A 26,602-nucleotide genomic window follows, 5' to 3' on the forward strand; every position below is an offset into this window, starting at 1 on the left:
GTACTGTGTGCTAGGAAAGCAACAGCAAGGTATTTTACACCCAGGATTCCCAGAAAATATTTGTAGAATTTTATATATGTAGCAAATTTGGAACGAGTGAACACAGAAAGTAGAAGATTAACGGAAGTGATTAACAATACCACAGTTTTCATCAAAATCTCTCAGTTAGCATAAGGCAAGTAGATTTTCCTAAGTATTTGTGGTTCTTCTCTGTAAATCCGGAATCTGGTCTTAAGTTCCAAATCTTCTTCCTAAAGGCAAAATATAACGTGTTCTAACACTGCTATGGAGTCTTATTCAGCAGAACTTACAGGCAAACACTGGCGTTTATCTACATGTTTTTACTCAAATATTACTTGTGAGAAAAATTATGCTGTGCATCTGCTTGTCAGTTGTGTTCATACAGTCACTGGTGCAGCTGTCATTGTATACAGCAACTTCTGGACACTGAGGAATCTTCTCAGTTGTTTAGAGTCAATAATTGATACTAAGTAAAAGCTTATTTCATTATCAAAATCTCTGACAAGAGTCTGACAGTATGCAAACATACATAATACCATTAAAGTAAATCAGTAACATGTACCCTAGAACTGTATAAAGAAAGAGATTCATCGCTTTGTACCAAACACCACTTCAGTATTCATATCAGCATGGTGCCTGTATAATTTGAACTCAGAATTTGGGTTTCCTTATCTCTAGGTAACTGTGGAGGAAACCCTGTCTGTGATTTGTGATGACAAGACTGAACGTTGTGAAAAGATAAAACTGAGCATTCATATTTACTGAGTTGCTTAGTCTTAAATGATATTTTGCTGCTGTGGAGTGTAATTGTCAGGTTTCTAATTGTGTTAGCATACACAGGTTAAAATGTAAGGGATTTTGGAAAAATTCAGGAACTGTATAACTAATTTTTTCACTAAAATAATTCTGTTATGTATTCCTTGGAAAACTCTAAAAGCTTTTCTACATTTGTAGATAGATAAGTCTGTGCTAGAAGCTCTGCCGCCTGATCTCCGAGAACAAGTAGAGCAAATATGCACCATTCAACAAGGAGAGAGTTATGGAGATAGCAAAAAAGAGCCAATAAATGGATGTAACACTGCACTTCTGTCACAACCAGTTGGAACAGTGCTTTTACAAATACCAGAGCTCCAAGAACCAAATACCAGTATGGGAATCAATGTAATAGCTTTGCCAGCTCTCTCACAGGTACGATGTTTGCATGGTGTCAGTAAACAACTTCTCATCTATAGGAAGTTAACAGGCTTTCTTGAAACAGCATTAACTAGAACCTGTAACATCCCAAAATTGTTTATGGTCCTTTAATTAAAAGTCTGCCAAATGTTACTTTATCTGTCACAAACATGGTATGACAATATTTATTAAAGATTTATAGTCATCAGTATGCCTGTGGGTTTGCTGTTGTTTAATGTAAAACCTCATCATTTATGGCTTGCTTTGCAATGAGCCTTTTTTTCCTGCATTGCAGCTGAGTTGCACTGCACCGTAGGTCTGAAGCAGTCCTAAATCTGCTTAGCTAGTCACAGGAGACTCACTCTGTTTAAGTGTATGTTCTGATGAGGTAAAGCCAACCTCTACTAGTTTCTTCTGCAGATGTGGTTGTTTGTATCACATTCCTGGGAGAAGGGCAGTCATGGCTAAAGATCATGCTTATGTCCATAGTTTTTAAATGGACTCATATATATCATGTCCAGGATGAGAGAAGTGCAAAGTTGTTTGTCAAAACAGGGACCTGATGGGGCAGCAGGTAACGGTAATGATGCTTCTAATGTTATTCCACCCTTCAATCCAAGATGGTGCTGAACAAATGTAGTGTAAAAATTAAAAAAAATCCTTTAAAAAATGAAAGGTTGGGTTACCCAGAGATACAATATCTTGCATATGCATAATTTAGAACAGAGCAGTATTTTTATTTTTGTTTGTTGTGTCATTGCTGTTCTCAAATGAAGTGATATCACCTAATCACATTTATAGAGAGATATTTGTTGTTGTTTCTAAGGCAATAATGGTGCTTAGCTGACAAAGAATCCAGAGAAAATCAGGTAGAAATTCCTGGCCTGTTTTCACTAAATAGTTAATGCATAATTGCTATTAAAAAGATGTGTAGTCTGTTCTATAACTAAAAGTTCCTCACCTTGATTCAAGTTCATTGGTTCAGAAACAGCTGTGTCAGTTTTTATTCCTGAACTGCAAAGTTTGGTTTTCCCTATGGATTAGTGTGTAAATAGTATCTGAGTTTTCCATACCCCAGCTGTTTTAAATTATATAGTTACATCTATCTCTAAACAGGAGTTTGTCTTGGATTTGTGTGTTAAATTATACTGTGCTTTAAAGTACACCCCTCCACACTTGTCATACCACTCAGTACAGTTTTTCGGGGTAAATTGTAACTGCATATGGCTTTCTATAGAAGTTCCTTTTAGTTTGTGCTTGTGCTTTATCTGTCTGTTAATTAGGTAGTCAGAAATTGATTGTTGGTTTTTTATAACAGCTTTACTTTTTGAAGTTTTCTTACAAACATTAATTTATACACTCAAATACACTGGCTTTTCTGTCTCTATCTCCCAGTGCATTTTGTGATTCTGATCCAAGAATGCAGCTTAGCAGAGCAGCCTTTTTGTTTGAAGATATAGTTCAAGAAGAATTGGCTACTTCCTATTTATTTGTATCAGGAATATCCATACTATCTATTTTAGAGTGTTTTATGCTTGTACTTCAGATTTTCCTTATTGACAAAAAGAGGAGTAAGATTTACAATTTTCATTTTCTGAGTTAGGTACAAGTTTACTACCTAGAATAGTATGGTCTAATAGCTTCCCTTAGCCATGGTGAAAAAAAAAATGCTACACCCAGTTCATTAATATGGGAGGATTTTTTTCTGTGTTAAAATCAAACATGAACTTAATTCAAAAATACCATCTTACTCTAAATATAGTTTGACACATATTTTTCTGTTAAAGTTTTGTGGGAGTGTATATTCTGTGATTGCACACAAACATTTAGAATTACTTTCTGGCAAATGATGCAGTGAAATAAGTAGTATTAGGTTTCAGGTATAGAAATATAGCCAGCCACTCCAAATGGAGTACTTTAGCTACATCAACTCAGCAGATGTAAATTATGCCCTGCCATCTTTTTATAGCTTAATTAGGTTTGTTTTTCAGCCTTTCATTCCTTTTGTGTGAACTGTGTTTTTATCACCAGGTGCAAAGTTAATTGGCTGATAGTAATTTATTCATTAAAAAATGTGTGGGAAATGTCTCTTGTTGGGTAAGGTTCTCCTGTAAAAGGAATCCAGATAGGTTGTATTTGTTTCCATCAGTTGCTGGAGTAATCTTAAAATTTAGAACAGCTGTATATCTCTGTAGCAGCTGACTTCTGTAGAAGCATAGGATGCAAAAAATAAAGATTACAGATGCTTAGAAATGAATGAGATTTGTAGTAGTGGCATTAATTAGTGGTGGCAGATTTTCTTCTCATCCTCACATTGTCTTAACGTGGTATAGATTCTTCCTAAGGAAATTTATATAAGCACATCAAAAATACTGGTAGCTGTATGCTGAGGTAATACATGAATTTATAAAACAAGGCTCTCCATAATCTGAATATCATACAGGTATGTGAAAGCTATATTAGGACATTGTCTGTACAGTAAATTATCTGAAAGTCCAATTATTAGTATAGAACTCATATGAACTTGACTGATGGCTCTTCTGAGTGAATTTTTACATGTCACGCTCTGAGAGGGCAGTGATAGGGGGAATAAAAGTGCATCCAGTTCCCTGTAGTGAATTATTTCTGCATAAATTAGTAAGTGATGTACACAAAAAACAGTGCCAATTCAGACCAAATTCCTGAGTCACGAATGCTTAAACAGCGAACACTAACCTTTTTAAAACAGCTTTATTAAATAAAATTTATATTTAAAAAAACAACTTACACCTCTGGGTGTAATAGGCTGCATTCCACTACAATGCTTTGTTCTGCACAATGTATGTGCACAATGTTCTGTACAAGATCAGAACTGTTCCCATTTCCTTCTTTAATTAGCGCGTATTTTGTGTGGTGAAAGATTTGTGTTGGCACATGGAGTTCTAAAAATGGGAAAGAAGGGTTGTGCTGCATTGATGAATTTTAACTTGTGCTATAGGAGCACGTTCATGTTTATGATCTATATAATTTAGACATCATGTATGTCAATAGCACACTGTACCTTCCTGTCATAGCATACATATTTTGGTTTTTAAAAAATCAAATCTCTATTGAAAATAGGAGGAAAATTTTAATTCATGTGCATGTGTACATGTAAGGACTACAGTATCTCAGATAATGATAGAAATTGTATTGTGCCCTTAGAATAGTAATTGTAATTTTGGCTAATTTTTTGTTGTTTGTGCACATCTCTGAATTTTACTAGTGAAATGAAGGGCACTCTCCCACTGGCAGATTTAATTCTCTAAATGATAGGTTTGGTTTTTTGAATTAGATTTTGCTGATTGTGAGCTGAAAACACTGTCCAATAACAATGGGAAACTCCAAGACTAACCTGTCACTAATTTCCTCCTTCAGACACGTAGTGATGAAAGATAACTGATAATACAAGAAATTTTGTTTTGTCCATATGAGTGTGTCTGGCAATTGGCAACAAACTATTTCCTGCCTAGAATTCAAGTCCCTGGGACAATTGCAAGGGACTGTGGCTTTATTAGTCAAACAAGGGATAGACAACTGTAGGAGAAAGCAATTAAACCTTCTTTGTGCTAGTTAAAGACATAGCTGGACTTGGCTTTTTCTATCCTTAAAGAAGTGAGACTATTTCCAAGAATATTTTGAATTGTGTAGCAGCTTCCAGGAAACAGAAGTATCAAAAGAAGAGGAGGAACAAAAGTCTCATTGTCACAGTGTTTGTGTTTTGAAATTTGAAAGGAGCGTTCTTTGAGTTAGGCTTAAACGTGCTGTTAATACAGTATCAGTAGGTAAAATGGTTAGAGTATTAGAGACCCTTAAGAGTAATTTTATGAAATAATTAAAGTAGAGTAATATTAGATGGAAAAAATGGTTGCTTTTACAAAGTAAAACATACAAAGAAAGTGTACAACATGTTTTACAGTGTTTCAGTTATATCTCGTTTACTTTTCCTTGGCATAAAATGTAAATACCTTTCTCATGTGAGTGACCTAGAGAGAAGCAAACAGTGCTGCTCACTATTAAAATAATCAAATGAATCTTTTGTTCCTGTTCAGGTGGACCCCGAGGTTTTTGCTGCACTACCTGCTGAATTGCAAGCAGAGCTGAAAGATGCCTATGATCAAAGGCAAAAGCAATCTGAGCAGCAACCTGCTAACACTTTTGGTGAGAATATATAGTTGTACGGCAGTCTTGTGTAGGAGTTGGTTACTATTCAAACAGTTACACAACCCTAAAAAATAAACTGGAAAATAGAACTAAAGAAAGCTTCTGTGAAGATGCTGTGTTCAGTTGAATTTCTGTATTTATTTTTGACAGACTGTCAGTTACAACCAGCTGTGGTCTCAGTTTGCAAACAGATGCCCAGCTTTACTCAAATGGGTAATTAATTCAATTCATGGGGACCGTGGCACTACTTAGCCACAGCCATATGTTTGCAGAATAGAATCTAAACTTGATATGTCTTGTGATTTAAAGTATTGCATCTTCAGTACCTACGTTAGTTAAACTGGGTTCAGAGAGCGTTCTCATGGTTCTCTGGAACCGAAAACACTGGTATGGGTTTTGGACAGGGAGAGATAGGCTACATCACACCATGTGTCTGATAGTCAGGTTTACTCTTAGCTGATCATCCAGGTCTCCTTTTTCTAATCAGTAGAAAGAAATAAGATTAATGCCCTGTGAACTTGCTTTCTCATAAAATAGGTTGAAATGTCATTGGGTTCATTGCCAGTTAAATACTGCATTATTATAATAACACCTTGATTTCATAGCCAGTGAACTAGTACAGATATGTGAGTATGATGGAATGAGAGCAGTTTCCTTCTTGAACTCTCGTAAAAGCACTGGGGAAGGAGCTCTACACTGCTGGGATAAACCGCTGGTGGGACAGTGCTCTGAGTGAGGTGAGGCAATTTGTCCAATAGACTTCAGATTTCAACAGCTGCTTGTATTGAAGTACTGCAGTGCTCCATATTGAAAGGCTTACAAATAGCTGAGTATCCTCTGAGTACAGTAATGTCTAGCAGTGCTTTTCAAATACTTAAAACATTGCCAGGATTTGGAATGGCATGTGAATGTTAAGGTTGCTTTATCTAGGTTGTTTTCTCCCAAGTGATCGTTAGATTTTTGTGGAAAATACAGAGTTCCCCTTTCAATGGAAAAGTGTTAAATTTTAAATGTGTCAACCACTGACTATTCCTGTGTTTTTCAGTGTCAAAAAATCCTTTCTTAAACCTGAAGCATACAACTGTGAAAAATAAGAAAAAAATACGGAAAAAAAATCCAGTCAGTCCTGTAAAAAAGATTCAGAGTCCTCTGAAAAACAAACATGTTGGTAGCCCTGCAAAAAACATGCCAGCTACATCTGGAAGCCCACAGAAGCTAATAGATGGTTTCTTGAAACAAGAAGGAACTGCTGCTCAGGTACTTTCCGCACTAACAGTGAAGCTATGTGTGCTTCTTTAGACTTAGTTCATGTTCACAAATGCAGCTGGTGTCCTTTACTGGATTCCTTACTAGACAATTATCTGTGTATATATACATGGTTTTACCATATTTGTCAGAGCATTATCAACTTTTATGTTTGGAACAGCCAGAAGCAGTTCCATCCACTTCAGATTCTTCAGGCCCCTCGGCTCTGCAGACTCACCAGCAGCCAGGTTCGTTTAGGCCTCAAGCACCAAACCTTGCTGGAGCTGTGGAATTCAATGATGTGAAGGCGTTGCTGAAGGAATGGATCACAACTATTTCAGGTGCGGGGTGTCATGCTAGTGGTAATCTTGCATACAACACAAGGAAAACTACTTTTAGTAGACTTGTTGTACTTTCTTCCTTTTTTTTCCCCGGTAATCTTGAAATCTTACTGCCTTGGAAGTCCTGGAGGAACTTGATTCTTTCTGTCAGTTGTTACTCTGTGGTCTTGCCAGCTCCTGTGTCTTGCTTAACATCATGAAAATTTGCATGCTCCCTCTTTAACTCATGTGTCTTATGCCTTGATATTACTTGTGTTGGAGGTTTTCCTTTTTTTTCACATGTATTACAACCACTGGGATGAAACCTCTTGAAAGGAAATTCCTCTTCTATGAAAATGTAATTTTAGAAGCAAAGGAATGCAGGGTTGTTTTTTTTCTCAAAATAAATGCTGGAAAGAACTCTAGGAAAAAAGGGAAGTGCCAAAGTGTAACACTGTTGCTACATTGTGATTTGAATTTTAACATTATGTGAAACAAATAACTCCTTTATGTCTTGGGAAATCTGACCTTCGTACTCTGGGCATTATAATTCTAAAAGTTTCAAACCAACCACTCCATTCTAAATCCCAGTCTCTTTTCCCTTTGGTTAGTGCTAGCTTGGCTGTCACTTGTTCTGACTGAAGAAAAAGATGTCTACAAGACAGATATTTCAGGACCTTGCAGTCCTGTGATGTGCACAACTTCTTATGTTGGGGGGTCATGTGGGAATACAGCAATTGTTAGGTTGGCCCCTGAGGCCCTGACAGTGCAGAATTTCTTTCTGTCTTATTCCCTTTATTCTATGATTATATTTTGAGTATACTTAGACAAAATATCTCATTTTTTTTAATGATTTTGTATTACAGATCCTATGGAAGAAGACATTCTACAGGTTGTGAAGTATTGTACTGATCTAATAGAAGAAAAAGATTTGGAAAAGCTAGATCTGGTGGTGAAATACATGAAAAGGTAACTTCATTGCTAGTACTTGTGACATTTTAGACTATTTTTTTAATATTTATACACTAGATGCTTCACTGTGAGGCCACAAGCCCATTGGACATTCCACTGATGAGTGTAAATATTTTAAGCTTAAATTTTATTTAAAAACTGGGGTAGCACTTAGTAGTAGTTCTTAGAGTCACAGAGTGGTTTGAGTTGGAAGGGGCCTTAGAGATTATCTAGTTCCAACCACCTGCCATGGACAAGGACGCCTTCCACTAAACAAGGTTGTTCAAAGCCCCATCCAGTCTGGCCTTGAACACTTCAAGGGATGGGGCATCCATAACTTCTATCTGGGCAAGTCTTTTGTTTCTAGACAAAGGATGTAGTTTTCATCAGCATTGTCCCTTTTTTTCATCCTGTTTTTGTTAATTTTTCATGGCGCCTTAGACCTGATTTCATTCTCTTGCTGTATCCAGATCCTGTCTCACCTCCAACTTATTGAATTGATTCCTATTACTTAGTTATTACACTATTATTACTCTTCCCATGAGTCAGGAGGCCCAGATTGCTTACTAACTGGTGCTTAACTGTGGAGCTCAGCTTTCTGTGTTTTAGATCTGAAAAATATATATTTCACAGAATAATCAATACCTAAAAGACTACAGCAGTGTAGAAACTTCACCAGGCTTTTGTATTATGGGGAAGTCTTTAGGCCCTAGAAAATGCAAAACACACAGTGCAGTGAACTGTTTTATGAATGTTGTATAGTAAATTCTTTATAAAACTCTTCAGAAAGCATCACGTCCCATTCCTGGTCCCTGTATATGGGCTCTGTACCGATGGCAGCGTGTCTCTGCAAGGCCCTGTAATAAGTGTAGGAGAAGGAATCAGGAGCTGGATGATGTGCACTTGTCCATATGATACCAATGTTACGTCCTCTAAAGCTCTAAATGTAGGAACCCTCTCCTCTCCTGCAATGTAGTGATCTAGAAGGAGATTTTGAGAGTGCAGAGCTACTTTGTTTTCCTTGGGCATTTCCTTAATGTGCTTCTAGTGGCAGCTGAGTCATAGAGGTAACTCTTAGCTCTCCATGGGCCTCCATGATTTGGTTCTGTTCTTAGCAGTAAACACTGTGTTAGTGCCCCCAAAACCTGTTATTTAATTGTGTCCATCACTCTTGGCATTTGTTGGAAAAAGAGAAATAGCATTTCTGTCTTGGAATGAGGAAGGAAAGATGAGGGTCCAGAAGCCTGTAATTTCTGATCTCCAGTATGAAGTTGGTGGAAGGTCACCCGATCACAGGCTCACAGCACTGCCAAATGTGAGTGTTTACAACCTGCTGTGACACTGCCCACACCAGAAATTTCACCAGTGGGTGGCAGAGGAGTCTGTGGCATTATGTAAGACTTGGTGTATTTAAATAGGGAGGGCTTTACCAGAATTGAATGAAAATACCATTTGTGGTGAACTGCTATGACCTTGTGAAGACCAAAGCTGATTGTAAAAAAGACTGGTTCTGTAATGGTAATTTTCACTCTCTTCTTCCTTCAGGTTAATGCAGTCATCTGTGGAATCAGTTTGGAATATGGCATTTGACTTCATTCTTGACAATGTTCAGGTAGTTTTACAACAAACTTACGGAAGCACATTAAAAGTTATCTGAACTTGTAGTAAAGAGCTTGATGAGAGCCTGGAGCTCTCTGCTAGCTGTGCCATAAGTGCTTGTGAGGTATTTGCAAAGTGCATGATAGTAATGCCCTGAGTTTTTATAATTTCAAATTTCTTTTTAAACAAGAAAGTGTTTTGTACATTTCTTTTCAGAAAGTGCCAAATTTGTCAGTATTGCATGTAAATAATTGTGTTAAAATTCTTTTATTGTAGTATAGAATCTATTTACAAAATGTTTGTTTATAAAGTTTTATGGATTTTTACAGTGAAGTGTTTACAGTTGTTTAATAAAGAACTGTATGTATATTTTTGTACTGATTCTATTTTGTGATGCTTCAGTTTGAATATAGTGAATTCCTTTTATTGAAGCTGCAGCTTTGATTAATTTCACAAAGTTCTGCACAGAGGTACTGCCTTGACATGTGGAGGAGGCTGCTGTACGTGCACCTGGCCACGTTTTGTTTCTTCTACACTGACTTTATTACAGATTTTAAGCTGAGGGAAGAATATTAGTTCATTTTCAGTTTCATCCTTCAAAGACTCAAAGCAGAGTGGCCCAGCCACTCCCAAAGCACACAGTGTCTGCTGAAGCCTCTGGACGCATGTGCTTCTGTCGGAGAACAAGGCACCCAAAAGCAGCCCTGCGAAGGAGTGAGGGAATAGCTGACCTGGAGCATTGTTTAAGCTGCATCTGTCCGCTGCCTTGCTCCTGCTCAAGACAGAGCCACTTATAGAATACCGCAGTTCTTCCCAGCCAGTATTTCTTTTCTGCAGCTTTGCAAAATAGGTTGTAGTGAGTAGCAGAAGTGAAATAAATTGCCCCAGCTCTTGTGTCCCTGGTAGGGGGTGTGTTTGCGTCTCTGCAGGTTGTGTTTTGGGCAAGTCTGCTTTTGCCAGGTGTGCACCAACCTCGTACAGTTGTATTTGGCCCAATATGTTGAAGCAAGGCTGTTCAGGTGCCTGGAAAGAATGAAGACCACTTGAAGAAAACCTGGGTGGTAGGAAAAATCTCTTCATTTTCTGAAGAAATGACAGAGCTGTGGAGAAGTATCCAACATTGTCCTCAAGGTGTGGGGGACCACCAGGGTGTAGAATTGAGAGCTGGAACGCAAACTGGAGCAGGAGCAGGATTTGCACCACTGGCTTAGTTGGAAGCATCTCCCCTAGCACAGGGCAGGAGCTGCTGGAGCAGAGGCCACTGCAGTCACATCACTGGCTGCAGCACAGGTTACAGGAGTGACAGCAGCTCTTAGCTTTAGGTTGTGCCTGTGGCTTCCTGGTAATGCACACGGGGAGAGGTACCAACCTGGCAGCTTTCTACAGCCAAGTGATGGATGAGGGAAGAGCAGAATGTCATTTCCCTTGACTTCAGTAAGGCTTTTCGTAAGATCTCCTGTAACATCCTCATGGACAAGCTGATGAAGTACAGGCGGGAGAGAGAGAGAAGTGGATTGAAAACTACCTGGGCAGGCAGGCCCTGGCATGGTGGTCAGGGCACAAAGTCCATTAGAGGCCAGGCCCAAGTGGTGCCCATAGTCAGCACTAGGTCAGTCTTCTTCATCATCTTTGTCGATGACCTGGATGGTGGGGCAGGGCACCCTCAGCACGTTTGCTGATGACACAAGATGGGCCGATATGACAGAGCAGGGGGTGCTGCTTCTGGAGACCAACAGGCTGCTGGAACCCTGTGAAGTTCAGCAAAGAGAAGTGCCAGGTTCTGCTCCCAGGGAGGAGCCACCCCCAGCACTGGGGGCCAGGTGCTGGAGAACAGCTCAGCATGTAAGGCCCTGAGGTTGTCTGGGATGGCAAAAGTCCCTTGCACCAAAGGCAGCTGAGAGCCTCCGAGGATGCATGGGAAACAACATCTCCAGGAAGCCAAGGGAAGAGATTGTTCCACTCTGCTCAGCACTGGTGTGTGTCCAGTGCTGCTTCCTCAGTACAAGAGACTTGGACATACAAAGCAATCCCAACACAGGCCGCAAAGGTGCCTAAGGGAGTGGAGCTTCTTCCATAATACCAGGAGAGGATGAGAGCTGGGACTGTTCAGCCTTGGGAAGGCTGGGGGGATCTGATCCATGTATATAAACACTTGCATTGATTTGCAGATACATGTCTACATTATCTAAATCAAGTTATCTAAGTTTCCATTAGTTTCTAGTTTAGGTCTTTCAGAGTCCCATCTTTAAAAGACAGTTACGTAATGCTAAGTCAGGATAGTTGTAGTTATACTTTCTTTCTTTGTGATCCCTGTTCCAAGTCCTTAAATATAACAACAGTCATCTGCTTCCTTAAGTCTTTTAGTGAAGGTATTTTACATATTTTATTAAGTTCCCCAGCAGGAAGCCACCAAAGTAGCACAGTCTTTTTCCCAGAGTTTTTACCTGTGGGAACAACACCCTTCCACCTTTGAGGAAACAATCAAGAATACATCGAGACCACAGTGTTTGACATCTATGTTTTTAAGAACTTTATTAGTGTAGTTTTCATGATTGCATAGTTTGCAAATGTTAACAATTAAATAAATGCAGTCTTCTCCCTCTGATAATTCTGTTCACCCACCAACGAGAATTTGCATCACACACCAACCATACTGAAAACATCCTTTTCAATGGCAAGTTTTAAGTCTAACAAAAAAAAAAAATTCTGGTAAATTAAATTCCATTTGCAAAGGAGGTGAGTTATTAAATGTTCCTTTGTAATGGAGTCCACACAATCCCAATTATAACATTCAGATTTTTCCAACAAAAAAAGTAATCTAAGTGACAGAAGAAATCTGATCAAACTGCTTGTTGCAAGTTAAACTCTTGTGAATATCTTAAATGCTAAAAATCTCGGCTGTGTGAAAGATCCTTCTTGATTTTGTTTCAGTTTGTGCTTTTGAAGAGCGCTTGTTTTGCTCCTGTCACCATGAGCTGTAAGATACCCACAGACAGCCTGCATAGGAATACATCAAACTGTCATCCAGCAGGACGGTAGAGGGGAAGGTAAAGTAGGAAAATGCTGGGATTACAGGCTGACTCCTGGTCATGACAAACATCATCCAGTTCAGAGCTGGTTCAGTCCCACGGTGTCAGATGCCCCAACAGCTCTGATGCAGCATCCCAAGGCGCAGCTCCATGGCAGGCAGCTGTTCACAGGTACTGACACTGCTCTGAGCAGCAGCTGGAGAAGAGATGCCAGCCCTGAACTCCTCCGGGAGTTGTGCCGTGCTAAACACCTGGCCTGCCCCTCCAGTGCTTCAGGAACGCTGACATCAGCACCCTGCACACACTGCAGGGGGAAGTGCAGCCAGAGGAAGAGACGCCTTTGCTGGAATGTGCCTCCACCATTTTGCCAAGCAGAGAGAGGCAAGAGGGCCCCTCCTGGCCTTTCCACATCTGCCACAGCCCATGGAGTGAAATTGTGATTATTGAAGCAAACTGTAAAACAAATGGGCTACACTCTGTCCATCTCCTTTATTTGTGGCTCTGCATTATAATGATTACAGGTTGACTTCCATGAACTGTACAAGCAGTAAAAGGTGGGCAGCTATGCTTTACAACATTGTTTCACACAAAGCAAATACAGAGATATCCAACTGCCTAATTTTCTATTTAAAAAAATTTCTATAGGCACAAAGCAGAATGTTGGAAAAGAAAGTCAAGGGAAGAGGTATGCATAAATAAAGAAGTACTTCTTACATCAAAAATGTCCCGAGAATCACAAAGTCTGCAGAAGCTTGGTTAATCAAATACTGCAGTACTGCTCTCATCAGTAGAAAAGTGAAAGAGCTTTAGTTCTGTAATAAAAATTCAATTTATTTTATTTTGGAGAGAGGGAGGGACAAAGGGTGGAAGGAAGGTGTGAGAGAAGGAAGGGCAAACTTTAAAACAGCAGCCAGTATTAGGAAGGGCAGTAGGAGAGGTGAACAGGCACATTGGAACCATGGGAACATGTAAATTGACCACTGTCAAACCAGTGTAAATTTCTTGGTTTCTCATGGAAAACATTTTACCCACATATTTTCCTCCCAAACATATATCCAACACTGTCTTTAATATACGACTTTGTTGGTAACTTTTTTAGAACAGGAAGAGTGCATTTATTCCTGCCTCCCCGTTGCTGTAAAAAGTTATCTAGATGATTTCAAACACTTTCTTCAGTTCTACTATAAGCTGCCAGTCAGACTTCTGCATCTCATCCCTGAACCAGTCCTTCAGAGCATCGATGGACTGACGACTGATCTGTAACACACAAGACAATCTCATCAGAAATGCACATATGCAAGTGTATTAAAGGCAGTTTTAGTACATTGGAAACAATCTGAAGAAAGGGCATCAAGTCTGCACAGCAGGCCAGCTCGTTCTAATCCCAGGTTTGCCACTGATCAGCTGTATGACCATCCCATTCATTTCCCTTCATTTCTCTTCTCATCACATCCCTTATGTGGTCTGTCTCTGTAGATGGACAATCGCACCCTTATGCAGTAAGGCAAGAACTGGAGAGGTCTCCTGCTTCTACCAGGGCCCTCAGGACCAGCACCCCCTCCCTGTCCCTATCCCAGGCCCTACTCACCCCTCATTTGTGGGCACATGCCCCCAGCATGTGTGTGTGGCAGGGGGTGTCTTAAAACATGGTGACTAAAGCAGTTGGGAGTGGGGAGAGCTGTGGCTTTGCATCCAACAGCAAAAGACTGAGCAAGTGATCATCTCCCCATCCAAGTCCAGTGTTCCAGAATTAGGGCAGCTACTTATTGCACGATTCCCAACACCAGTTGTGATGCTCTGGGGGACTGCTGAGCACCAGCTACGGACAATGGTTTGCGAACAGCGAGTGTAGCATTTTACCCCCTTGGGTGCTGGGAGCTACAAGGTATTTCAGCTGCAGCCCATCGCTCCTTCAGGCCTCTCCAGGGACACCACTACAGACCTCATACTAAGGCTACAGGGAACTCGGCTGAACAATGCCACACACATACTGTGTTCCAAGTGTCTGTCAGTCTCCAAGAGGAAGCTCCTTGCATGTTTTTTAGGCTTCATGCAACAGTTCCACTTCAAGCAAGCTGCCAGTCTGTCCTAAGCCCTCTCCAAAAACAGAGATTGCTCTTACCTTACTGACGAGGATATCTGTTGCTTCAAAATGTCGTCCATACATTTTAGGTGATTCCCCAGGAATAGGTTCTATTTTAACACACACTTCTTGGCCTTTCTTTGCAACATCCACTGGTTTATGGTTTATTTCAATGCTTGTAACTATTCCAATTTCAACAAACTGTAATGCAATGAAGCAGCTGTAAGACACATCCACAAACCCCCTGTGCACACACCCTTCCCTAAACTCCCGTTTATACACACAGACTTGCTGCGGGAAGCACAGCACTGGTGGAGCTGCCGCCTCAGCGTGGGCAAAGCAAAACATGGCACAGCAAGTGCTTCGTACCGAAAAGGGCAGCAACATCAACCACCCATAGCTCATCTGGGATATCAACTGGTTATCTCAAGGTGGTGGGAGTTGTCATTCCTGGTAGCTAAGTAGGGGGGAAGTCAACTGTGCTCATTACTCGAGCACAGCACTGGCAGTGGGGAAGGAGGACGGCTCTCAGGCAGGTACCTTCCAGCCACACTTCCTGTGTCCAGCTGCAGGGCTCAACTCTGCTGGCAGGGAGCAATTAGGTCCTTGATCCCCAGAAGAGAGATCTGATCTTCAAGTCTGAACCTCATCTCCTACCAGAAATCTGCACACTGGGGAAAGGCGTGCAAACATTCCACGGTGCCTCATCTCAGGAATTACCAGGTGGATCAAACATCCCTTGGGAAGAGGTGCTTACTTACATTTTTGCTGGGTACACACATGGGAGTCCCCTGCTTCACCTGGCCGGCCTCCACAACAACACCCATCACTATTGGGTCACGAGAGTTGAAAATGAACTGAGGGAGGATTTTCAACTTGCATGGAAACACTGCTATATGCCTGGAAGATGACAAGAAAAGGCACTTGGAAGGAGAGACTGGAACAGCATATGTAGCATTAACAGCTCTGCCTTCTCCCACAATTCTTGGGCATTTATTCTAAGAGTGTCTCTTGGGGAAAAAAATCAAGCAGGAAAAAATCTCTTTTTCAAACTTGTTAATAGCTGATCTTCAAGAACTACAGGGAACAATAATCCAGCATGGCTGGCATGGATTTTACTTTAACAGGCTTGGGCGCTCAACTTAGACCACGACTGAAGGAGTAGGAATTTAACAGTATAATAACAACTGCAGAAGAGCGCAGGAATAGAAATACTGCTGCCTTAACCCATCACAAGGACTCAAAAAATTTCAAGATTTTTGTTTGTAAAGTGAACAAATACATTTAAATGCTGAAGTATACAAACTCAAATTGGGATCAATATGAAATGAAATACATTTTAATTTATTTTGACTATCTTAGTTTACTGAGGATCACCCAATGACACATGATTCCAAAAATTTATTTTGGGTCCCCATAAGTCCTTAAATGATTGCATATTCATGTTACTGCAGTCAGAATGAAGCCCTCTACACTGGAATTGCATAAATATAAAACAATAGAATCCAAATCCCTTCAGTTTTCTTAGTCTGCAAGGCTAACCCATCTGTCAGAAATTAGGAACAGAAGCCAAGTATAGAAAGCAAACCTTAATAAAAACACTCCATGTTACATAACAGTTCTAGCTGAATCTTGTACCTGCTGCACAGCTTTCACAGCTCTCACCCTACTATGCCTAACCCAGATGTAAGCAGTTAGTCTGGAGCGCTGAATTCTTGAAAATTTATAGTTCTACCCTCCCCTTCCTTCCCATCACTAAGTAATAACAAGGAAACGAGGTAAAATGCAGTTTCATGTATACTAAAATAAGCAACACACTTACTTGGGAAGCATCCAGAATATGACTGCTCATACTTACTTGAATTCCTCTTGTTTCTGTTTTTTGTAGTCTTGCCTATACTTTGTGAAGGCATCAAATAAATGATAAATTATTTCAGCACTAAAGATACGCACTCCTAAACTATCAGCCATTTCCTGTGCATCACGTTCAATCCTCACGTCGAATGCCAGAATGACGGCATACCTGCAGGGAAGAGTGAGTCCAAGGGGTTACCAGACAGAGCACAGAACCAGAGCTAAGGAGGGCACTGGGCCTTCCTGCAGCACCACCGCACATTTATCAACAGAGTAAAGCAAAGTTACTTACTGTGGGTCATGCTCCAACATAACCGATGCCTTCATAACATCTTTTTTATGGACAGGACCTATATTAATTCCTGAATACTGTTGAAGAAAGCCACATAAATCCAGTCACTAAACTTGCCAAGTCAAAAGGAAACAGTGACTAAAACACAGAACCAACAACATCAGATACAGCACAGAAGTACTTACTGGCACTTCTGACGTTTTAAGAAATTCAAGTAATGCCTCTAAAGAGCCTAAAGTAGAAGCCTGGACATAAACACCTTTCTCTTCTAATTTGATTGCATTCAGTGTTTGCTTCAGTTCATGTATTAGTTCATCCTTTAGAAGAAAAAAAAATAAGAGAGAGAAAAAGGAAATTTTAGTTCTCTTGCTATTTATGCCTCAGGATACAAAATCTTCCTGTTCATGAGCTGGTGAAAGTATGTAACAGCCATAGTGATAGGTCCCAACTCAGACTTGAAGTGTAAGTCATACAGAGCCCTGTGAGACTCTGTGATTGCTTCTGGCATTAGAAAAGCCTGAGCTGAACTAGACCTGAGGATTTTGCAAGAAGGTGATCATATAAAACAGAGCAAATGCCCATCTTGGGAGTCTGCAGAATGCACATCGCTCTCCCCTGTCTGCTGGCAGGGCTGAGCAAACACTCCGTGTGTGCTGATGCCTGTGGCTGCCTGAGGATTAATAGGAAAAGCTGACTCCTAAAGCCATGAGCTGGAAAGGACCCTGAACTCTCTTTAGGCCTGGGTACAAAACAGGATGCAAGAGCAGCAAGGCCATTTTGCTGCTTTCAGAGGAGTCAAAATCACATTTTTCAGAGCCCACGCCTTTTAAACCCAAGCACTTCCATCTCTTCCTCTGGCAGATAAATGGGTGTTGCCATTTACTTGAGGACACCACGGATCTACTCCTAGCAGTACACTTTATATACGTTCTTGTATGTACCCAGCAACTAGGTCTGTGTTTGGACATCCAAAAAGTTTAACGTCCCTTTAGAGGCACAAATAAGTAGACAGAAGACTAAAGTAAAACTACGGTTAAAAGTAAAAGAAACCTTGTGTGTTAGTAATTTCAAAATAGTTTTCTGCCTTTGGAGAACAGTAGCATCTCACCACAATTTTGGTTTTAGGATAGCTACATCCTCTCCACAACTTTTTAAGTCAGAAAAGAAATTACGTGAGTCTTAAATCAGCTTTGCAATTATGACAGTTTAAAGAACTCTACTAGCAGATACGTACCTAATATAATGTAATTAGAATATATGCATAAATTACTATAAATACAAAATCAGTAATTAACAGTCAAACTATGCCATGATACTTGTTTTCACATCTCATTCTACCAGCAGAGACACCCCAGCAAAATATCAGGGAAAAAGCTAATGGTCAAGACACTAAAGACATCTCATCACTAAAGCTTCACATGGGCACAAGGCTACAGCACGTTACAGCAGTTTTTAAAGGAACCAAAAAAGCCAGTTACTTGTGTACTGAGCTGTCAACATTTGAATGAGTTTCATCACCAGAGAACTCAAGTTACCCTCAGTGTGTTGTATTTCAACATTAGCCACCTCACCTTGAGGACTGGGACTTCATCCTCTTTATAAGCTACAAGCAGTGGCAAACCAGCCAACGTTTTTTCCAAATCTTTCCCAAGAATCTTCACACCTTGAGCAGCAACAACTTCTTTGTGCTTCTCATATTGGTTCTGAAAAAGAGATTATACACACTAGCAAAGAGTTCAAGTCAATGGAGCACAGCAACACAATGCAGTGCTGAGCAGCTGAAGAAACTGCAACCCACAAGCACAGCCGAGAGCATGACACTGAAGTCCAGCACCTCCCATCTTTCATCAGTGACTGTCTCTGCTTTGCATTTGCATGTTCCTGTCTGCACGCTCCTCTCCCTTCAGATACTCCTGCACCACTGCTAAGAGGGGCAGGGCACAGGGAAATCCTCTAAAAACAGAGAACGGGGCCAAAGATAAACATATGCTAGAAAAGTGCAAGCAGCAATAGGCCAATAGGCAGCTACTCGCTAATAAACCCATAGCGAAGTGAGGGGAAGATGCCAACACCTCAACAAAAGCACTAAAGCTTAGCTGATACACAGCCCAAGTTCTTGTGCAGGAAGAGCTGTCTCGCTCCCCCACTAAAGGCCTCTTGTCCAGCATAGTTCCACGCTCAGTTTCCCAGGTGCTCCTCCCCATCCAGGGGAACCTTGAAGATCTCTCCACACTCAGGGCATGGCCCCAAGGCACGACAAAACCAGTTATTTCTGAAGATCTTTAAATCGATGTTGGAAGTATTTTCTGGTTTGTTTCTTCATTTCTTTTGTTTACATGTCCAATCCTTTTCTTATAACTGCAAGGCAGCTTCCTTCCTCAGGAAGCACTTTGTTCCTGCAAGCCTCTGTTCTGTAGCCCTCCACCCCAAAATGTGGGTCTTATTTCAAGGATGACAATTCTGCATTAACAAGCTGAATCAAAATGCATTCTCACTGTCTGCTTCAAAAAAACCCAACAGCTACCCTGGATCTACTTGCCCAGCTCTAGTTCCCAAATCCAGTGTTCATCATGATGCTGATACCCTGTGCTCCATCTCCCACCAAAGGACAGAAAACATCTGAAGATGTTGTTGATGGGAACCTGTTAGTTACGTTGCTATTCAGTCCCCATGAAAACCCTGGAGTCCCTAGGAGTTTCACACACCAGTTTATCTTCTGCTTTCAAATAAAGGGAAGCAAATGGGTGGAAACGCTTTCAATTCACTCCTCATGGTAGAAGAACATTCACCAGCTTCCAACCAAGCAGAGAACAAAACCTAAGCATAAACATCCATTTCCCTTTTGTCCCTCTGTAGCCATTACCAAGGTATTACTGTAAAGCTGCACTCCAGAGCAGGAAGCCTTAGATTTGCCAAGGCAACTGTCCCACCGCACAGTCGATAAGCCGGCCAAGCGGAAAGAAGGGCTTGTCTTTCTACTTAAAGCAGGTCAAGAGGATCTTGCTTGGATTCCACCTCAGCACCAATACTGCATGCTTCAGCACCTCTGAGGCAACAACAATCTCACAGCAGAAGGAGAACACCAACGTCAACCCAGGGCCCCACAATTATTAGTATTACTTACAAGAGTATCTACATTTGCAGGATGGAACTAGATTAAACACCAAGGACTACAGCGGTCTGCAGGGACACTAGTTTTACACCTCTGAACCAAACCTTTAAGGCCTATCCTATTACATTCACCTAGGTTATCTGTATGGAGTTTTTTGCCTTAAACAAAATCTGTCCAGATACTTTTAAGCAGGAAAAATCAGAGCAGCTCTTTTAATCATGTTTGAATTGTATGCATGAATCTTAATATATTTATCAATTTATTTATAGCCTTTTGTTTCTGTGTCACCTCCTTATTTCAGTGTCTCTCCTCAGGCTATTAAGACTAAGGCAGCAAAACTTCCAGCAACTCTTAAAAATGCCAAGAGTCTACAGATTCTGCAGAGGTCCTGGTCACTGCCACTCACCAACCAACCCCAGAAACTCACTTGTTCGCTTTTCTCAAACCTAAGTGTATATGATTTTTGTTACTAAAAAAAACATTTTCACTAATGATGTAACTTGAACTCAGAAGTCACTGTACCAGTACACTCCAGTTTCCATTTAAGATGGGTATCTCCCTCTCATATGTAGCCACATGCTCAAATCCCTTATTAAAGCATGCACATCCTAATCCTCACTGCAAGATAATTCCTTGATCCTTTTCTTTGCCACTATCGTAACAACACACACACCCCAATAGGTACATACAGGTACACTCACAGAAAAACACCAGATGTGTGCTGTCTTTCCCTTGAAGCCACCTTTAGATACTGCTAATATAGCTGAACTCTACTACATTCTCATTTTTCATAAAGCTTGATTTATTTTTTCCTGGTTTTAAATGCCAGTACACTAAAACCAGCTGCCATACCTTAACTCGTAGCTCCTTCATAGGAGGAGGTAGCAGAAGACCTCTAATCTGAGTCACTATAGGACCTTCTACTCCAGGAACAATAATGGTGTCTCCTTCTTTCAGGCGTCCATTAATCAGAATAACATCTATGGTAGTGCCCATGCCTGGCAGAGCTTTAACCTGAATGAAAGGGGAAAAAAGTTACTCCCTATTTAAGGACTTCAAACATACAATTTTTTACCAGAAAGAAAGAGGCAGGGAAGGAAGAAATTTCTGTATGAATTTCAAGGAAGAGCTGCTGAATTACCTCCATGACTTGAGCTCTCAGCTCCTGACACTCAGCCAGCCTCTTAGTCAGCATAGTTTGCGTGAGCTCCACAAGAAGAGCTATCAGGCTTCCCATGCCATCCCCTGTGTGAGCAGAGGTAGGTACAAGAGAAACAAAAGTGCGGGGATCCTTATTCTCATAAAACAAGGCAGCGTTCAAGCCCTGGAATCAGGATTAACAGTTACACAGGGAAAAACATATACGTATCAGTATTAACAGAAACATTCAGCCCCAGTCAAGTACCACTGCATTTTTTTAAAGGCCAATGTAAAAAACCAACACTGTTACTGACAGTTATGCTATGGAACATGAATCCTCAATCCACACTTGGAAGCAGTGTGGGATAACTCTACAAAGCTAATTAGCCCATCTAGCTTCTACACAGCACTGTATGTCATCAACAAAAGAAGTTTCAAGAACTGATGTGATTCATACCCTGCCAGCATCCAAGGGAAAAAGAGACAGATGAGACTCTCTTGGGCTATTCCCAAAAAGAAAAAGAACAGGGACATAAAACTTCATCTGCTATTCATGCCTCCACTGACCATGCACAACAATTAGCTACTTTTCTCCAAACTAACACTTTTAAGGATGAAGCAGTTAAAACGGATTAATGTAACAACAATGGAGTTTGTTTTATGAGAGGTAAACACCAATGTGTCTGAGGAGATGAAACAGTTTTCTTTTGATATTCTGAGTTGTTTTGTGGAAGAGGGAAAAAACAAAACAAAATAAAAAACATGCACAACCCCAAAACAAACACACACACACAAACCACACCACCCACCCACCCCATTTACTATCACTTTGTTAAGCAAAGAACCTTGAATATTCCAACCTACCTGTTTTGCAAATTCTACTATGATAGCTTTTGCACGTTCTTCGAATTCATCTTTCGTATTCTTCTTCTGCTTCTTTAAGGTGACAGCTACATCTGTGTCTGGACTTTTTTTCCAGTCATATAACCTATCAATCTTGAAAATACAGCAGTAGGTCATCTTATGCAGCTTACTAAAGGGCATCTTTATGCTTATGCCACATTATTGGTGAGAAATACTTTACCAACCAACTTAGCCAGCCATCTATCTGCTCCAGTAATCAAATTAAATCTTTTTTATTTGCTTTAGCTGCTATATTTAGGTCTGTTTGTGTATTTACCCAAAGTCAATCATTTTAGAATAGCAATACTACTTCAGGTTTTAAAAATTCAAGCTATAATAATCTAGGTTCATATGGAAAAGGTTTATATGCATTAATTACATCAAGTTTTATCTTAAATATTCAGAAGAAAGAGAGCCATGTATAGCTTCACAAAACACACAAAAAAACCTCCAAAATCATGAGGTGTTGGGTTTTTTCCCCCAAAAAAGAGACTGTACTAGTTTTACATAGAACTTTTAAAACTTACTATTGAATTTGGACCATTTCCTGTGTTGCTACAGAAAAGGGACCACAGTGAGTTGTTCAAAAGACATGACTGTGTACTTAAGAAACACTCCCCTAAGTAAGTTTCCAAAGCAGGACCAACTTAGTCCAAGAAACTATTACATTTGTACAAAATCAAAATTACATCTTAAGAAAACAATTATTACCTAGTCAAATAATACAATTATAACTTGAAATGCAAGAACTTTCAGCTATTTAATCTCAGGTTCACTGTAGGCCTGTGACAGCGGTGAAACATATTTGGGTCTTCATGTCTAACTGAGACTGAACTCTCTACCATTCTGCCATAAGGCCTTAACACCTCTCCATCCAGTAGGTTGTTTGGGTCCTTTTAAAAAAGTAGCTGTTTTCAGTGATGAGATAATGGCCTCCTCAACCACCTTCAATCTTAATACTCCTTTCATTTTTTGAAATTTTTACACTGCACATGAATAGTTCTGACAGTTCTCTGTCAGCATCTCAGATGGCTTCCAAAGTCATTGGACACGAGTAATTTCCACATACATAATTCATCTATCTGGTCATATGAATTATATGTAATTCATCAAGTCATCACAAACAGGCAACATAATTTCTCATGCACAGGATTTCTAAAAACAGGGCTGAAAGTAACTAGCTACTTTACCATTTAATATTGCAAAGCCCAAAAACACTTTGCACCAGTGATCAATATTACTGCTCCAAGGGCTTAAAGTCAGCTTGTCTTCAAGTCAAACTAACAAGTATCAGTGGCTAAAATGAAGTGTGACTTTTCAGCTTGAAGCTTGTGTGTGAATTTTATCAGAAAATGTACAAAAATCCATATAAGGGAAAAAAAACCCCACAACTGAAGTACAACTTCCAGAAGTGTGAATCATATACAGAAGTTACATAAGGTAAACAAAATTCATCAGTAAGGATTCCAAGAAGAACTGACTGTTCTGCAAAGCTCCTGTAAAGCCATTGTGGTATCAAGGACACAAAAATTACAAACACAGGATCCTAGAACCACCACTTCAGACTTCACACAAAAAATTGCAGTTCAAGGAAGAAAACAGACAATTGTCAAATGCCAAATACACTTTTAGCATAGAGAAAGTGTATATACACTATGAGAATAAAAAGCTATCCTACCTTGTTGAGAGCTACTATAAAGGGGCATTTCTTTGATTTCAACAGATTTAGTGATTCAATTGTCTGTGGCTCCAAACCATGCATGATGTCAACTACAAGTATAGCAATATCACAAAGTGAGCTTCCTCTATTTCTTAGATTGCTGTGGCATTAAAAGACAGGAAAAAAAAATCAGTAATGTAGCAACAGAATTTTAATAAAAACACCAAGTACAATGTCAAACTTGCACTGACAAACAAAAAGCTAAAGCTGATCAAGTAGTTATTTCCCCTCAAAAATGGAAACTATATAAAAAGTGTTCAAATGACACTTTGCAAATTTAATAGAATTTATTAAAGTATGTGTAAGCAAAAATAAGAAACTATTATTCTCCCAATAGTTCTCGTATTATTATATATTTTTATTATGTAAGACATGTTCTGATCATTTTCTGAGCGAGAATTAGGACAGTTAAAGTGAAATACAGGAGTGCAAAATTTGAACAAGACCTTTTTTTTTTACAATGCTACATAAGCACTATGTATACAATGTTATATTTTTTAAACAATATAAACAGACTATCACATCTTTGGTGCCAAACAAAACCTGGCTAGAAGATGGAAGAACTGTAAGTGGTAAGATGCCAAGGTACTGATCTGGACATTAACAAGTGTCCCACAACATGGCATTTCAGTGCTTGCAGAAGTTTATACTTAACTCTTAATCCTTCTGTTTGGAGATTTCGTCCCAGTGAGTTCAGTTATGCATGCCACGTTTTAACCTTAAAGCTGATTCAGTGGCTTGCCTGCATGCCACTGGTGTTCCCAGACAGTATCTGATGTCTGCTAAGACTCAGATGATTTGTGCAATTAGTAACTCCCAGTCTTACCAACTCAGTTACCTTAACATTGACACTATGAACCAGAGATTAGGACAGAAGTTTTAATTTTTCATAGCAGAGTACTTAGGTCACCTGAAATCCTCACCTTTCCTTCTCCAGCTAGCTTCCTGCTTCCGTCTTTCCTCTTAGTACACTAACTATTTATTTACATGCTTTTTCAGATATTCATGGCTCAACTGGCACGAAGACAGAAAATTAATCAGCTATAAAAGGCCAGCAATTAACCAGATATAAAAAGCACCTGCAAATGAAGCAAATCCACTTATTCCTCTACTTTATAGTTTGGTTTTGTTCGGCTTTTTTTCAAGTGAGGACTAACACAATGAATTAGGCAAAAACCTCGCACTTTGTTAAAAATATGTTTTAGTTGTCACTTCTGATAAGTACAACATTGTGAGAAAACATTACCTGAAAGACTCATGTCCTGGAGTGTCAATTATCAGCATGCCTGGAATTTTTATGTTCTCTCTGTCAAACTAACATTTCAAAATATTAGTCCTCTTATAGAGATGGCACAAGAATTAAAACAAACAAAATAAGAGCTGGCAACATTACTGATAGCCTGCACTTCAAAAATCCAGACACATATATTAAGAAAGGCCAGCACTCTTCATAAACCACATCAGCCAAAGCTCATTTCAATATTAAAGTAGCACATTCCCCTAGGTATCAAGGGGAATAAGCTAAAACCTGTAAGACAAGGCAGCCTACAGGGTAGTGAGATTTATCATCCTTGTCTTGATTATTTTCTCCTCTCCCCTCACTTTACATATTTAATACACTGAAAAAATCTTGGAAAAAGTCATCACTACTAAGGCTTTTCAGTCAGCTGCTGCCGCAAGCAAAATAGGATATAGTATCCAAAACAAGCAATACAGAACAGTTGCTATTTCTGTAACACAAAAATGAATCACCCAGGTACTGGCCCAATTCCAGCACATACAGCAAATGGTAAAGTTTAACAGAAAATATACTCAGTAGATTTCAAAACGTCTCAATTTACAATCAAAATAATGACAAATAAGCAGTCTATGGACATATATGCACTGTCCAGAACAGAGTAACCAGTATTTGCATATTTTTCTGCAGAAAGGACAATGCATTAATTGAAACCAAATGTATCAACTAAAATGAAAAATGAGACAGCCTCCCCTTTGGTGGGGGAAGGATAAGAATTTAAAAAATTTAAAAAAAAAAAAAAAATTAGAGATGGGGGATAAGGACACCTGTCCATGTCAGGAAATCTCACACGGCCTTAATTAGTTTACATTTCATATTTAAGAAACAGTTGTTGAAGTGCTGCAACTTACATTTTTCACCATCTTGGTTTGCTCATTAATAGCTTCAAGGGGAACATTAGTTGCACCAATCTGCTGAGTGATACCCCCAGCCTCACTGTCCTGCACGTGAGTGTGGCGAAGCTAAAGACGAAAAACAGACCAGAAATACTTACATGTAAGAGACTGAAGTTCTCTGAGCACATTTTAATTATTTCTGTCTTCAACCAAAAAAAACACATGCATAAACACGACACACAGCAGTGCCTTCACACTCCACACCTTACCTTATCTAAAATTTTGGTCTTGCCCGTGTCTACGTGCCCCAGGACACAGATAACTGGCGCTCTGAGCTTTTCAGTGTTCATATTTTTGCTGTTTTCAGCTCGTCGCTTCTATATAAAAGACACAAAAATTAGTAAGCATAAATCAGAAACCACACCTCACCTCTTGACTTGATTACATACATACAAACACGTTGCTAACTGCAGGACTTACATTTTCAAGGCAATTCAAGGTCTGTCATCCCTCTTTTGGCAAATCAAAAATTTTCAACTAACAGATAAGTTCTTGTTTGTTTGGTTTTGGTTACAGTCTAGCAGCCTAAGTTATTATATCCACTAACATGTAGCTTTGTTGATGGTGCATTCTGAAGAAGTATCTTGGGTGAAGAAACCAAGAACATCAGCAGCCACAAAAGTGTTGAACAGTTTAAACACACCTTTTAAAACTTGGAAATATCTACTTGTAATGATAGAAGCCTCTTTCTCCAGGAGGGAGAGAGGTGGAGAGGAACAACACTGAAGTTGTCATCTTTGTGGTCAAGTTGCCTAAAAGCAAATACTTCATCTTCAGGCGAAACC

The 26,602-nt window shown here is 39.8% G+C and overlaps 2 protein-coding genes across 8 annotated transcripts in view; one reads left to right on the forward strand and one right to left on the reverse strand.

Annotated features, from left to right (window-relative positions):
- The window catches only part of REV1 (REV1 DNA directed polymerase), a 70,851-nt gene extending 46,116 nt beyond the window's left edge, over nucleotides 1-24,735 (forward strand). For 2 of the 7 annotated variants that reach the window (XM_027718114.2, XM_027718115.2), the window contains exons 18-24: nucleotides 976-1,209; nucleotides 5,265-5,373; nucleotides 6,422-6,633; nucleotides 6,803-6,962; nucleotides 7,808-7,910; nucleotides 9,438-9,504; nucleotides 20,176-20,473. In XM_027718114.2, the coding sequence (XP_027573915.1) occupies nucleotides 976-1,209; nucleotides 5,265-5,373; nucleotides 6,422-6,633; nucleotides 6,803-6,962; nucleotides 7,808-7,910; nucleotides 9,438-9,504; nucleotides 20,176-20,334 (1,044 nt within the window). In that variant the 3' untranslated portion in view covers nucleotides 20,335-20,473. Of the gene's footprint in view, nucleotides 1-975; nucleotides 1,210-5,264; nucleotides 5,374-6,421; nucleotides 6,634-6,802; nucleotides 6,963-7,807; nucleotides 7,911-9,437; nucleotides 9,869-12,422; nucleotides 12,986-20,162; nucleotides 20,474-24,623 lie in introns of those variants that run through there. The other 5 variants (XM_027718117.2, XM_027718118.2, XM_027718116.2 and 2 more) reach the window with 4 other exon arrangements.
- The window catches only part of EIF5B (eukaryotic translation initiation factor 5B), a 36,064-nt gene continuing 21,459 nt past the window's right edge, over nucleotides 11,998-26,602 (reverse strand). The window contains exons 11-24 of the mRNA XM_027718120.2: nucleotides 26,027-26,134; nucleotides 25,773-25,883; nucleotides 24,871-24,938; nucleotides 23,583-23,724; nucleotides 21,866-21,997; nucleotides 21,003-21,185; nucleotides 20,714-20,875; nucleotides 18,321-18,452; nucleotides 16,935-17,066; nucleotides 16,750-16,826; nucleotides 16,462-16,626; nucleotides 15,365-15,503; nucleotides 14,643-14,804; nucleotides 11,998-13,777 (exon numbers count right to left, since the gene is read on the reverse strand). Coding sequence (XP_027573921.1) covers nucleotides 13,670-13,777; nucleotides 14,643-14,804; nucleotides 15,365-15,503; nucleotides 16,462-16,626; nucleotides 16,750-16,826; nucleotides 16,935-17,066; nucleotides 18,321-18,452; nucleotides 20,714-20,875; nucleotides 21,003-21,185; nucleotides 21,866-21,997; nucleotides 23,583-23,724; nucleotides 24,871-24,938; nucleotides 25,773-25,883; nucleotides 26,027-26,134 — 1,821 coding nt within the window. The 3' untranslated portion in view covers nucleotides 11,998-13,669. The remainder of the gene's footprint in view (nucleotides 13,778-14,642; nucleotides 14,805-15,364; nucleotides 15,504-16,461; nucleotides 16,627-16,749; nucleotides 16,827-16,934; nucleotides 17,067-18,320; nucleotides 18,453-20,713; nucleotides 20,876-21,002; nucleotides 21,186-21,865; nucleotides 21,998-23,582; nucleotides 23,725-24,870; nucleotides 24,939-25,772; nucleotides 25,884-26,026; nucleotides 26,135-26,602) is intronic.

Source organism: Pipra filicauda, unplaced genomic scaffold (assembly GCF_003945595.2).
Source record: "Pipra filicauda isolate LSUMZ 115617 unplaced genomic scaffold, ASM394559v2 scaffold83_size3615187_pilon, whole genome shotgun sequence".
Classification (NCBI taxonomy): domain Eukaryota; kingdom Metazoa; phylum Chordata; class Aves; order Passeriformes; family Pipridae; genus Pipra; species Pipra filicauda.